This window comes from Opisthocomus hoazin, chromosome 6, assembly GCF_030867145.1.
Source record: "Opisthocomus hoazin isolate bOpiHoa1 chromosome 6, bOpiHoa1.hap1, whole genome shotgun sequence".
Taxonomy (NCBI): Eukaryota; Metazoa; Chordata; class Aves; order Opisthocomiformes; family Opisthocomidae; genus Opisthocomus; species Opisthocomus hoazin.
In genome coordinates this window covers 13,840,727-13,854,576 of record NC_134419.1, presented here as the reverse complement: position 1 = coordinate 13,854,576, position 13,850 = coordinate 13,840,727, and the positions used below count along the sequence as shown (strand labels likewise).

Here is a 13,850-nt window from a genome sequence, read left to right as displayed (position 1 = left end):
TTATGTTTCTTTCTAGTCTTCTCCCTGAAAATCAAGATCTCCTTATGCTTTGCATTACCAGCTGTCAGGCGTGATGCCGTATATGCTGATATGCCACTGTGTTAGCTTGCTTTGGCACTGTTAGCAGCACTCTGCTGTCATGCTCAATTGAGACAGAAAGGACCATTTCTTACTGGAAAATTAATTCACGAAAAATGACTTTTGTTTTTGTAATAGAATTGTTTTGAAAGAAATTAAACATACAAGGAATTTTGTATTACAACAAATTAGACCTTAATTTTATAAAGGTTTAAGTGTCAAACATAAATGAACTAAACAGTGAGGCCAACTCATTTTGTGAAATTACAGCCTCAAATTGCTACATGTGATTTGAGCACGAATTCCATCAACTGAGATTTTTTTGTATTTTGTTTTTTTCCCTGAATAGCTAGTTTTAAGCAAAAGTGAATGCCACCCCACACATCTGGAAATTATCTCTGGAAGGAGAGTAGCAACCAATTGATTTGCATCCCTCTGTGAAAGGGAGAAGGAAGGTTGGAATGATTGTAATGCAGATGATCTTTCTCCTGGCCTGTTCTCTTCCTCCACGCTGCAACAGAGGAGGAAGTAGTAGAACATCATCTTCTGTGTTGGCCACCTTCTCCTCTCTAGTCATGGCTTTCCTATCCCTTAAGCTTTTTAAAAGAGGGTTGCCTTCTACAGGTAATTCTACCAGTCTAGGAGGCCCAGTGTTGGTGGGCTGCTAGTCTTGGGGCCAGTGTAAAATGAAGTAGCAGTTTTGTAGCGGGTTTCTTTCTCCTTGGTACTAGCTGCCCTGGTTGGGGCTTTTCTTTGATCCACTTGCAAAACTGACCAAGCTAACCAATATAATTTTTAGAGACAGCATATGAGGCTGCTTCTGTGCTTGTAAATTAGACAGTGATGTACTGCCTTGCAGTCATATGTGATGTTTAATTGTTAGCACGGTCCCTGATACCGTTTTGGCTCATGCCAGCTAGCACTCTCCTGGACAATGTTTGCACATGGTTCAGGGCGTAACACATGCCTAGAGCAGCCAGTTTTGGATGCAGCCTCCGCTTTGGGGAGAGAATTCAGCTGTGTGGTTGCGAGCTACGTCATGTTGCTTGATTTTACTGACAGCAAGCTGTCTCTGTTCTTATTTGAAAGGCACTTAAAATATAGCCTCTGTGCCCACTTGCAGGGGATTTCAGGCTTCAGTAGCTGTTTCTGGCCTTCTCTCAGGACAGACAAGTCTTGACTTTACGCCTGTTCCTGGAGCTTTCATAATGGATACTATTTCATAGAAGCCTTTAGTACGCAGTGGTTCACCCTCTGTGCTGCTTATAGGATAGCAATTTCTTGTTGCATCATCCAGTTTTCACCATTGTTAGAAAGAATGACTGCACAACAGGTTTTGCTGGTAAAGTAAAAGAAGCAAAAAGAAATTTAGAGGAAGCAGCCTTATACCTGTTATACAAATGTTTAGGCCAGTAAACTGGTGCTTGCTGTGAGAAATGGAAATGAGATCTGTGGAACCTTCATAGTAATATAATTCTCTTCAAAGGAGTTTATATCGCTTATGTCTGTTAAATACTGAAAGTGATACTGCTAACTGATATGGTTATACTGGTAGAACTTTGCATGCTGGACACTTTGAAGCACTTTGAAGCATTTTCCAAACTGACTGTATACAAGTACTTGAGAACTGAGACCTGGAAGGTAGCTCTGTCAGAAAGTTCAATTTGTATCACAGGTATCATCACTTGATAGAAAAATTAAAAAGATAAATCAAGCAAAAAAATGTGTTTTTTCTCAGAAAATCTTTACTTCTATTTGCTTAAAATACAACATAACTCCTAGGGATAAATCCCTTTTTTTAGCTAAAAAGAATGTCACTAGTATTAGATGCTTTTAATTTTCCAATGTGTAGAAGTGGATGAGAATAACCCTAGAAAAATATGTGTTGAAATATTCTGATAGTTGATCAAAGAAGATAAAAGAGCTGGGAACAAAGTGTTCAGGAAAACCTGTGTGAAGCCGTAGATAGGCTTATGAATTTAGGCAAAAAGAAAAAAAATCAGTCATGGTCAGTAATGTGTGTGGTATTAGGAGGAGGTGGCGTGTTCTTTCACTTGATAAAATGCCATGCAGTGGCTTTTGATCGTAGCACTGCAGTATCACAATAATGAAGACTACACTATTATTGCCAAATTTGCAAAGATCATTTACTATGAGTTATTCTTGCACTTTATTTAGTAGCCTCAGATGCTCAAAGTTTATTGATGCACTGCTTTGTCATACCTGCTAGCTCAATTTAATGACTTGCTCCAGGTAGAGGATATAGTTGGGCAATATTTCATGCAGATTTTTTTGTCAAGAGTTTTGAGCTTCCGTGCTTTATGCAGTTTAGTATTAAGGATTGAGATACGTGCTCATCCAGTTGAGGAGGCTTATCTGCAGGAGAGAAGATTCAAAACTGTCTTTTGTAGATGTGACAGCTAGTACATGACTGAGTACATGTACAAGAAGTTCATGGCATTTAAGCAAAAATTTTGAGAGAACAGTTCTAAACTTTTCTTCCAAAATACCCGTGTGTGTGTGCATATATACATATCATAGTGCGGGTATGTATATGTAGACACATGTATGTATAGATATTAAAACGTGCACCTATCTAATCTGTATCTTATAATTTATGTATATAAAATGTAGTGTACTTCAATTTATTTTTTTTTCAGAAAGTAAACTAGAAAAAACTAAACTAGTCTTTCTTGGTGTTGAAAGGCTTCTATCAGCCTAATTTCAGTTTAAATCTAAGTACTTTAAAATGCATGTTTATACTATTCTGCACTTCCTATTTTTTTAGTAAAGCTTCCTAAAGCTCAAAATTACCTTGATAATTTTTCTCTATCTTCTTTAATCTTTTGACATTTGAAGAAAGGTCGTTTTTTCTGCAGTTGACAAGGAGGGTGTTTGACTATGCAAAGGAATGCTGACTCTGTCTAGACAGAAGACATTGCCAAATGTACAAAGTCCTTGATAGAACAGATAAGCTGCTTTTTTTCCTTCTAACATTCAGTTTATAGTAATTGTAGCTGTTACGTGCAGCTTCAAGTATTTAATTTTGGGATTTGAGATACTGTGGGGTTTTTTTTTTAGATTTACAGTGTCCCTGTAAAGACTGTAGAGATAAGTGTTCAAAATATTGAGGAATATTTTGTTCTGCGTACAGTGGTTTCATATTTAGAACTGTGGCTAAGAAATGGGTTTATGTAGCTGGTATCCATAAATCAGGGTGATGTGTGAGCGAACAGGCTCCCAGTAGAACAGGTGATCTCAAATTCACACTGACCCTGGGTAGCTAAGGAGACAGTGGTATTTTTGCCAGTCGGGACTCTGCAAATGATAAAGACGAAAGAAAATGAGTGGAAAGGTTCCTTCCGCACACCACAGTGGAGCTCTTGAGCCCACTCTAAGCTCTGATGGTTGCCTTGAACTATACCAGCAGTATATCTCATGTTGTGAGTACAAATCCATCATTGCTAGAATAGTCCAAAACCTCTAAAAACCGTGTTAATAAATGAGCTGTTTCAGTAGACCAGCTTCAATAGTTCAGAGCTTGCTTACTGAATTTTTCTAAAACGCATTAAACAGTTCTAGACAGACTGTCGCTATGTTTCTTTTGTTCTCTGCTTTTAAATTTCTTACACACTAAGACTTTCATACTTCCTTATACTCTGTTCATTACAGATTTCTGGGTATTCAGGCTCTTATTTGGAGCTTAAAAGCTTTCCAAACCACAACATAAATTCAGAAATGGAAAAGGGAAGAGATGTGCATTTGTTGTGCTCTCTTTTGTCATGGTCTGTTGACTCCCAGTGCAGAGTCTAAGCCTGTAGTTTCTGGCTCTTACCTGGTAGCTGGTCTGCAGATAAATTAACCCAGCAAGCATGTATCATTTTTGACTAGAATGGGTATAACATAGTAATTTAAACCTGGAAAATAATGTCTTTGTCACAGTTTTTGTCTGAAAGTAATTCTGCTTAGACTTTATAGAAAGTCCTTGTTTTCATAGGGATCTTTTTTTTCCCTTTCTTTTCTTGTCATATTACTCAAATTCCTAAATTCAGAACTTTTCAGAAAGATTGAGGAGTGACTGATGAAAACCTTGAGTGATACTTTGAAAATGTAGCTAGCACATGCTGTGCAGTTCCAGTAGAAGAAAGCAGTATGGTTAAAGGGTTTAAAACATGCTTTCATATTAGTTTACTATCATTTAAATATTCCTTTAAGAGACTGCTTATGGATTCTGAATTTTGAGTTGCAACTACAGTTTATTTGAAGTTTAAAGGGATACGATGCATTTTCTTTGTGAAGTGCTATACTCTCCTTGTTCACACTAGTTCTTTGGCTTATTTGAAACCAGTACTACACACTACTGTGCTGGCAAACACACAAATGTTTATGGTGTTGAACTCTACCACAGCTGAACACTGATATGTGCTTGCAGCAAAAATGGGAAACAGTGGGTAATCCCTCATGCCTTTTGAGATTGTCATACCTGAATTATGTTGGCAGGATTGAGTGACAACGCTTGTATTGTTAACAGTGCTGAATCTGCTCTGTAAATGCATAAGACTTTTTTTCTGTGGAGATTGCAATCCAGCTTTCACCAGCACTTTGCCTAAAACTAAATTTAAAGGTTTTCTTAGGTTTCTGCTGCTAAATTTGTGTTTTATGTGCTTTGGTTAGGGGAAAAGTCCACAAAGTTACACACATTTCTGTTTACTATACATTAATTCTTTTGCTCAAATTTGTAAGAAATATATTCAGTTAAGTTCTTAAATACACTTTTGCTTCATCTTAAACAAAATAATCTCCCAGATACCATACTTTTTAAAAGTAATGTACCTGAAACTCTGAAGTTTCAGTAATTCAACTTGGTAAACATTGCAGTAACTTTGATAAGTGTTAACTTCATTTCTTTCCAGGCTTCCAAAGGATGAGTTGGCAACAGAACCACTAAAATATGCTGAACAATTTCCTGTAGCTCAGATAATACACCAGGTATGTCTTTTTATTTTAAATATTTTCTTTGAGAATAAACAACACCAGCAATACTTAAACTGCTTTTCTAGGTCACACAGAATCAATGTCCTCGTGCTGGAAGTATGTATAAACTACATACTCGTGTTCAGAAGACAACTATTGAATTATAAAAATCTTATTCTGAACATGGCAATGAAAAGATGTTTTCTGTATGACACAGTTGATGCTTCAGAGGTTGCTGTTAAAATTGTTGTGTGTCTCTGCTGATATAAACCAAAACAAAATAATCAATTAATTTCTTCAAATTTGCATCTTGACCTAAATCATATTCTCCTTCCTGAAAAAGCAGCCAAAGTATAGAATCATTATTGTGGAATAATTGTCATGACAAGTTGAGTAGGCAAAACAACCTCCCCTCCTAATGCAGTTCTGAAATGACACTATTTCTATTTCTAACTATGGCAGTGCTATCGTACTTTTTGCTTTGCACAGGGTTTTTGTTTGCTTTTTGTTTTGCACAATAAAAAAAACAGAGATTGAGATTTTGCCTAGATTGTGCCTTCTAACTGTCTTTATTTAAAATCAACACTCGCCCATTGATTTAGGTAAACACATGAGCGGTGATGTGGACATCTGAACTGGGATTGAATAGAAGACTGCAGTTTTTACCGTAGCAAGTTTTTCTACCTTCCCCCTTCCCTCCCGAATTATGGCAAGGAGGAGGAAGAGATCTTTTCTGTGCAGAAGATTCTGTACTCCCTTCTTGCTCTTTTCTCAAAGTTCAAGGTCTGATTCTCAATCAGTCCTACTGGTAGATTAGATGACCAACCTGCATTCACATGTCTTCTCCTTCACTATTAGCCACGGTGGGCTCTGCCTGTTTTGTGGAAACACCCAAGGCAAAACAACATACGTAAAATTTGCCGTATACTGTAAAACATGAGTAGTGAGACTTAGTATGTCCCTTCTTGGTGATGCTTTAAAGACTATTGCAGTCATTTGGAATTTTCACCAAAAAGAAAATATTTTTCAACTTGGTAGATGCGAGTCCTGTTTCAGACATAGATAACTATAGTTTTCCCAAGTCAGGACTGAATAGGTCAGATTACTGTTTTGCTAATGGCACCTTGGCAGTATGGAATCTTTCAGGTAGTTGGGTATACTCTGAAAAATTGACCTGAAAGTTGGGGAAGATAAGGACAGTTCATCATGGGAGACAAAATGGTACAGTCCATTCACTGCCTTGAGATAAGGAAAATTTCCAACCTGAAAACAGGGACTTGATGTTGGTCAGGGTAGCAAAAAGCCGGATAGGCAATGTTAGATAAAGCTGTGGTTTCAATGCTTACAGATCCACAGGAACCAATAAAAGCCCACTAAATGTCAAAGTTGCTTACAAAATCTTATTAGTATCAATTATTATTGTAGATCTTTCCGAATACCTTTGCCAATCAGTGTTTTTAAGCAGCTGAGTCGCACGCTGCAGGCAGTGCTGGTTTTACCTTAAAGGAAACATAACCTTTGTTTTAAAACTTTAAAGTGTACAAGTCTTTTCTGCAAGATGTAAACACAAGGGATTTTAAAACTTTTGGCTCAAATCTGCAGCTCCAGGAAGAAGCTCTGCTGTGTTTAGAACATGGAAGATTGGAAATCAGGACCAGTTTGTATGTCAGGAACTCCCTGGTGTTGTCAGAGCTTCAAATGACCCAACAGCCTGCAAATGTCACATTTAAAATTCTGTCTTCATGCCTGACTCTCAGCATAAATGAATTAAACAGCAGAGCAGGCAGCCAGTCAATATGTTCTTAACAGTGAGAGTGAGCAATGAAACAGTTTGGGGGTTGTTTGGAATCAGTAAATAGAAAGTGCATGGAATGCCTCACCTAGAGAAAAATCTCAGATAGGAAACAGAATTAACCTTTAAGATGGTCGACCAGATGAAATGTCACAGTAATATTTTTACAACATTAGGTGGGCAATAACCACAGAGAGTTCATTTGGCTACTGTGTGATATACTGCAATAAAGTATTGCACTGTGGAAAGGCAAAAATATGTTTTTTATGTGTTCTTACCTGTTTGCTGTACCAAATTTATCAGTAGTATAGAGCTGTGGTCTGCACAAAGCGGCCAAACAGACCCAGCAGAACTGCAGATGTCTTTGATGTAGAGAAACAGAATAAAATGACCATTGTCTAGGTATCGTGTCAGGGAGTCGGGCATCATGCCCTGGTTTTGTATGATGGTGATGCCCTCTGTGAGCCTCGAGGGGCTGTAATCGGCTAAACATACCTTGCACCAGTGTCCTGGTGAATTAGCATTGCAGAGGTTATAATGTATTGATTCTGAGGGACCTGTGACAATTGAGACACGTAGTGCAAGGGACATGTCAAGTTTATATGAACACATATTTTTTACTTTAAGGAAGAAGAAAGGAATTGTAAGTAATAAAAAATAACATAAGTAAAAACAGTGAATAGTATTTGTGGTGTTATGATGCTTTATCCAAATGTATAATTACTGTGTTTAGTGTCAGCCTTTGTTGTTGGCTCTGTATCACATGTAAAATTTCTCTCATGTTAGCCCATGTTTTGCTTACCTGTAGGCAGAAATAAAGGCATCAGTAATGTGTATTTATAGCATAAACATACATTAAAATTTTACAATGGTAGACAGGTATCCTAAATCAGCCTAATGCCAAAGCACATTTCAATTATAGTTAGTAGCCAACATGGCCACTAATTCTATCCAAACTTGACTGTAAATTTATTTTTCTGAACACTGCTAGAAGTCTACTTGTTTTCCTTGGGCATTTACACATGATTTCCAATATTCTCTTCAGTACTTCATCTCTGGTATTTTGAAAAATATTATACTAATGAACAGAAGTTACCTTTTGATTTCTAAACTGATTATTCCACAAGAACATTTGAGACTTGGTACATCCTAAGCTATTTAAAGAAAGGAGAACCAGAATCTGATTTTGGGATTCATCTTAAACTTTATGGTACTAGTAATTATTTATTATTGTAGCAGTATAAAAACAAAAGAATAACAACCCTATAAAGTTCACAGTTCTAATTCTCAGAAATGTGTTAGATTTAATGTGTTAGAGCATGGTTAATTAAAAAGACAAATGTGAAGAAGTGAAAATAAATAGCAGAATGAAAACAAATACAAACATTTCAGCCACTAGTTTTTAGACACTAACCAAAATCAGACATTTGTAAATAAAGTAGCTTTCTCCATTTTTAAAAACAAGAAGGAAAAAATGTGTGCTTCTAACTGAAATAAAAAACCACTAGTGCTTGGTAAAGGAATGCAGTCATTAATACAAACTTCTAAAATGGCAAAAGTTAAGCTTCCAGAGGAATACGCACATAAGACAGCCTTTTTAACGAGGTTCTTTGTGTACAGCCACACATACAATGCTGCTGCTTAGAATAAGGTTATGAATGGTAAGGTCAAAAAAAGGAGAAGACGACTACTTCAATTCTGCATTTGTCTTTAGTTGAAACAAGTCTGGTAAAAGAACAGAAGAAACTGTGTTTGGGAAGATTGTTTTCATTTATCATAAAGGATATTCATTGCTGGCCTTCCAATTCAGCAAGGTATTTTAGTAAAAGTACCTAATTTCAGTGCCAGTGCTTATGCTCTGAATGTCACTATGTGTTAATGTATTTTGCCTAGCTGGGATTTAGGATATTGAAGAGGCTTAAATTGTTACAGATTTCTTACTGATGGAAGAATGTTTTATTGATGAAAGGCACATTTCAGTGGATAAATGCCAGATCTCCTGATGATGTGGTAATTGAAAACAAAATGAAACAGCAAATTGAGACCACCATCAACTTCCATACTTAGTCCATTGTAAAATATTAAGCAGATAAATTAACGTGCTGTTAAAACAGAATGGTATTTCAGGAAATTAACTTCCAGCCCATAGTGGCGATGGCACAATTTACTGAAAATTCAACATGGCCTACTGTTGCACATTTACTTTCCTAGGTGTTTTCTCATGTAGGGGAATCCATGGGGAAAAGTTAGATATAATTTCTTATTAAATCAGATTGAGTTTCCTTTTGGAGGTATGCATTGTTTTGTAGAGCTTTTAACTAGTTCATTTCTGTAGTCTCGCTGTAGAAGCCTTAGTGGAAAATGCCTGCTGTACTTGCAGGGTATTGCTGGGAGGTCATGCTAACCCTGTTGAGTAAACATGTCTCTATTCCAGATTCCAGTTGAGCAACTCATGTGAGCACCATTAGCTTTGCTGCATTTAGACTCAGAGGATGGTAGGGAGTTGCCACATCCAGTCTAGTTTGAGGGTATTGACTGCAGTCCACAATAAGGGAAATTAAATATGAAATTTAAGAAAGAAGATAGGCGAGGGATCTCCGGAGTTACAGATGGACAGGCTGATGGCCATCAATGATGGCTGTAGAGTTGCAGTTCTGTATTAAGTCTTGCAAGAACATCTTTGTTTCCATAATTTCTGTGCTTTTGTAATGAGCTTCTCCCCCTCCACCCCCCACCCCCCCGAATAAAATCCTTTTGCTTTGAAGATTAGTTTTTATTCATTCTCAGGACCTCATTCTCACAAAGTAGATGGGCGTTGGTTTATTGCATTTATTGATGTTATTCCTGTGTCACGCTGATTTAATTGAGAGAGGTTTTCTTTAGCAGCATTTGGCAGAAATTGTTGAAACAGTATTAAGAAAATAGAACACACTGTTGTATAGATTTTTTTGAAGTACTTTTTGATTACCTGTAACACAACAATTTTAGCTCTCAGACTTAAATGTTTTCACAAACATTAAATTAAAGTGGGTTTATGTGGCTTACAATCTTTGTGAGATGCTTGATATGAAAATTAACCCATCACATGCTGATAGAGTCTTGAAAGCATAACTTTAAAATTCAGGGATCACACTGGTGTTTCACGTCTCACCTCGTAGCTGCCCTATTGCAGTTGTTACACTTCAGGGGGGCCTCTCACATTCAGTCTTCATCTGTCCTGATGGTGGAATATTGGTTCCTATTTATGTTTTATAAAAACCGGTAGTGGTAGTCAGAACTCTGGTCAAGTTTGCATAGTGTTTAATAGCACAGCAGTAGCACAGATTTTGATTTTTTTTTGATGCAGAAAGTAATTTTGGTTTATGGATAATTTATTACAAGTCTTACAGTACTTTGATAAGTGATACATGTGTTTTACTGTGTCTTTACAGGCTAAGAGGTTTAAAAGCAGCTTGTGATACTTGGATGTGTAGTTTTAGACACGGCTATTTATACATTCTCTGAAAATCTGTTCCTGTAGCTGTGTTTGAAAATAAAGCATAGCTTGCTTTTTAAAACTGTGGTCGTAGTAGTCAGCTAGATGATGTCAAAGATAAAATATGATCTTTTGCCAATAGCTCCTAATTTTGCTGCACCTGTTGGCACAGACATGGCTCTTTTCAGGAATGTTTTTCTTTGTCAGATCTGAATCTTTTCAGGATGATTGAAAATTGAATTTTTCGTGTCAAAGATTAGAAAGTGCTCTCATTTTAGAATTCAGTTTTATTTTGACAAAATACATTATGTGGCTGCCCAGCTAAAAGCCTTGGGGCATGTCACCTTGCACTAGGACTCCTGCCTGGTCAGGCTTTACTTTTGCAGTTCTGAGCAAAGTACTGAAGACAGTGTTGTCCGCTTACCACTGCCGCTTCTTGTGGCCGCTTTGGAGTATATGGAGAACAGCCGCCGGTTCTGGCAGCCTTCATGTCTGTCTGTTCCAGACTAGAGGTGAGAAAAGCTGTTTATGATGCGTGTCATGGAAATCTGTCGACATCCTCTTCCTCACCAGCTGACCTAAAGTCCTTTTAGGGGCTCAGGCATTCTCACTACATCCATGTGCAGAACTAAACCCACATGTGCTGGACAGCTTTTGCCAAATAAGCCTTTCTTTGTCTAGGGTGGTTGGGGTGTATAGGAGTTAGAAATTAATGTGTTTTACTAAGATTTTTTTTTTTTTTCCTGCAATTCGTTTTCTGTGTTAAACATGTGTTTGTGAATTGTGTAACCTAGAGATAGTTTGCCTGCATTTTATAACTCTAATGGGAGTGATCTCAAGTGGAATCATGACTGGATGTTATCCAGTAAATAAGAACTTGCTTCCTTCCCTAAATTACATACAGTATTTGGATTTAATTTCTCTCGCTGTTGCATAAATTAGAGATTATTTAGGGTTTTTTTGCTTCCTTTAAATTGGATGCTACCTGGTAGAAAGCTCTGTGCTCAAAACAAGCAAAACAAACTTTCTGTGAAAAGCTATTATTGCACGGTTTTGCCAACCACTTGACCAAATATGTCACAGAGCAGCAAAGATATTCCTGCCAACACTGCGTGCCAGTTGGTTCATATAGGTGCTTTGAAGTTTGCTGCCTAATATTTCTTCTAATATTAAGTTTGATTAAAAAAATTGTGAGTAGCAGAGTCTTTCTGTGTGTACGAGTCATGTAATGTATGTAGTTTGCACCTTTAAGTCTAGCAAATGAGTGCTTAATTATTTTGATAGTACTGTTTTCTATAAATAATAAATTAAGAATGGAATAGTCCCCTGTTTCTCTGACTCACTCCAAGAAGTGATGAAACACATTCTTGGCTTAGTTGTAGCTGGTACAGGCCTTCTACTGGCAAAACATTAAACCAGAAACACTTTCAGGCATTTTTTTCGTCTAGTGAACTACTGCGGAGTCAGTGATGGTATTTAGGATCTTCATATGTAAGCTGGTAGGCCACGCAGCCAACAAGGTTGTCTCGCTTTTTTTCTTATTCAGAAATTAAGTAGCACGTTAGCCTGATGAAATCTCGTAAACAAAGTCACAACATTCCTGAAATAGAACGTATTTCTGAGTGTGGCATGAAGTATTTTTGTAAAAGATTTAAACTATAATTTTTTTGATATGCTGTTATTTTTCTCATCAGTTCTTTCTGATCACAGAATACAATCATGTGGAGTTAGCGTAAATTAGTGATGATCTGTTTTTACAGACAAGGCGCAGCTGCTTTTGTTTAGTTATGTTTTTCATTGGAGCATGAGGGAAACCCTCTGGAAGCAAAGACATAGCAAAGCAGTCTCTTTTCTTCCATCTTCCTGCTAAAGGACTGTTGTGGGTGATCACTCTGCCTATCCAGGATCATTATTTTACTGTTTCTCAACCACAGGGAAGGTTCTGCTTCTGTATCTCTTTAAGTTGAAATATTAGGTGGAAGTTCTTCTCTCAGTCTCCAAGGTACAATAAAGATGTGTATCATAGAATTATTTTTCTTTCAAATGCTGGCTCCCAAATCTTAAAAATTTAGCAGTAATTGTGAAGAGCTTCCTTTCTGAAGGATAGACTACCAAAATATTTGTGGGTGAGGAACTCTTTTGTCTGCACACAACGCTGTTCAGCAGAGCCAGAAAAGAAGCACGAGTGGTTTTTGTTGCTGACCAAGCATTACTGAGGAACTGAATGGAGTATTAAATTCTTCCAATTATAGCTGAATATGATGGATTGAATAACTAAATGCATTGAAAGGTATCTTGCATGAGGAACCTGAACAGTCGGTTGTGGGGTTCTTGTTTTTAACTGTTTCCTACTAGAAATATCACATGAAAGATTTTCTGTAAGCCAAGAAGGGGAATCTTTGCCATGGCCTGTTCAGGCTGCCCAGAGACGCTGGAGATGGAGGATGGTAGCTTTTTCTTGCCAGAAGTGTTGCATGCATGGTCCATTCATTCTTCCCTGTTTATGCATTAAAACATGTAACTTCACCTCCTTCCTTGCATGTTTTTTAAATGAAACCAAAGTATATTTTAAAAACAGTAAAAGAATTGCCTCTTTTTTCCCATTACACAGCTCTGTTAAGAACAGTTAGGTGAGCAGTTACCAAAGGGTTCTGTTTGATGTGCATGTACATTATTAGCTTATCTGGGCATCAGTAGGGTTGAGTCTCTGCTGTCATGTCTTGGATTGTGAATTTATAACTTCTGCACCGAAGTGACACCCAGCAAGGTGACGGTAGCCCCTAGACCATACTCTCCATCAAAGACAGTCACCTCTTCAGGGAGATGCAATAGCAGAAATGGATGCAACTGATGCAGTGTTTTCAAAATTACCATTTTAGACTGCACAGATCCTGCAGTTTGGACAAAGAAGTATAGCACTGAACTGTTCAGTTTTCTGAGGTTATGTCTTTTCTTTCTCTTTCCCTGACCTATGAAAACCCTTACTTTTAAAGATTGGCATTGTATCTTCATTCTCACAGGGTGGGAGATTAGTTTAACAGGCAGCTTGGAGTAGTTTAACTAGGGGCTGCCCCTCAAGTGGCCACACTCCACTCTCCCTCATGTTGGAGTCCTGTGCTCATTAGGCACAGCAGTGAGCTGAAAAAAATTACAGTTTAAAAAAAAAAAAAAGGCATTCTTCAGCCGGGCTGGGTACGTGAGTGCAGAATTTCTAAAGCCAACTAAAATAGCCAAAAATTGATAAAGTGTGTGTATATTCCCTGAAAATTTTTGTTTATATTTCTCATGAGCAGATGAAAGACAGTGAAAATAATTGTTACTCTGGAAAGTTTAAATGGAAATAAAGTTAAGGCTTTTGTACATATAATGGGAGTGCTCAGTTTGCCCTTAATCCTTAATGCTGATAGTATGAGGCATTATATGTGAATGTAGCGTTATCCATTTCATGGATTATGAGACATTGGTGTCATACCCACCAGCATATAGAATTGTGAGACGTACTATTAAAAAATACATGAAAAGATGCCCCGG

General features: G+C 37.3%; 1 protein-coding gene across 3 annotated transcripts in view; it reads left to right on the top strand.

The window, feature by feature from the left end:
• PIGK (phosphatidylinositol glycan anchor biosynthesis class K) overlaps positions 1–13,850 on the top strand; it is an 82,452-nt gene that overhangs the window by 43,490 nt on the left and 25,112 nt on the right. For all 3 annotated transcript variants that reach the window (XR_012764395.1, XR_012764396.1, XM_075424726.1), the window contains exon 10: positions 4,992–5,067. Coding sequence is in view for 1 of the 3 variants with exons in the window: in XM_075424726.1 (XP_075280841.1) it covers positions 4,992–5,067 (76 nt within the window). In the remaining 2 variants the exon portion in view is untranslated. The remainder of the gene's footprint in view (positions 1–4,991; positions 5,068–13,850) is intronic.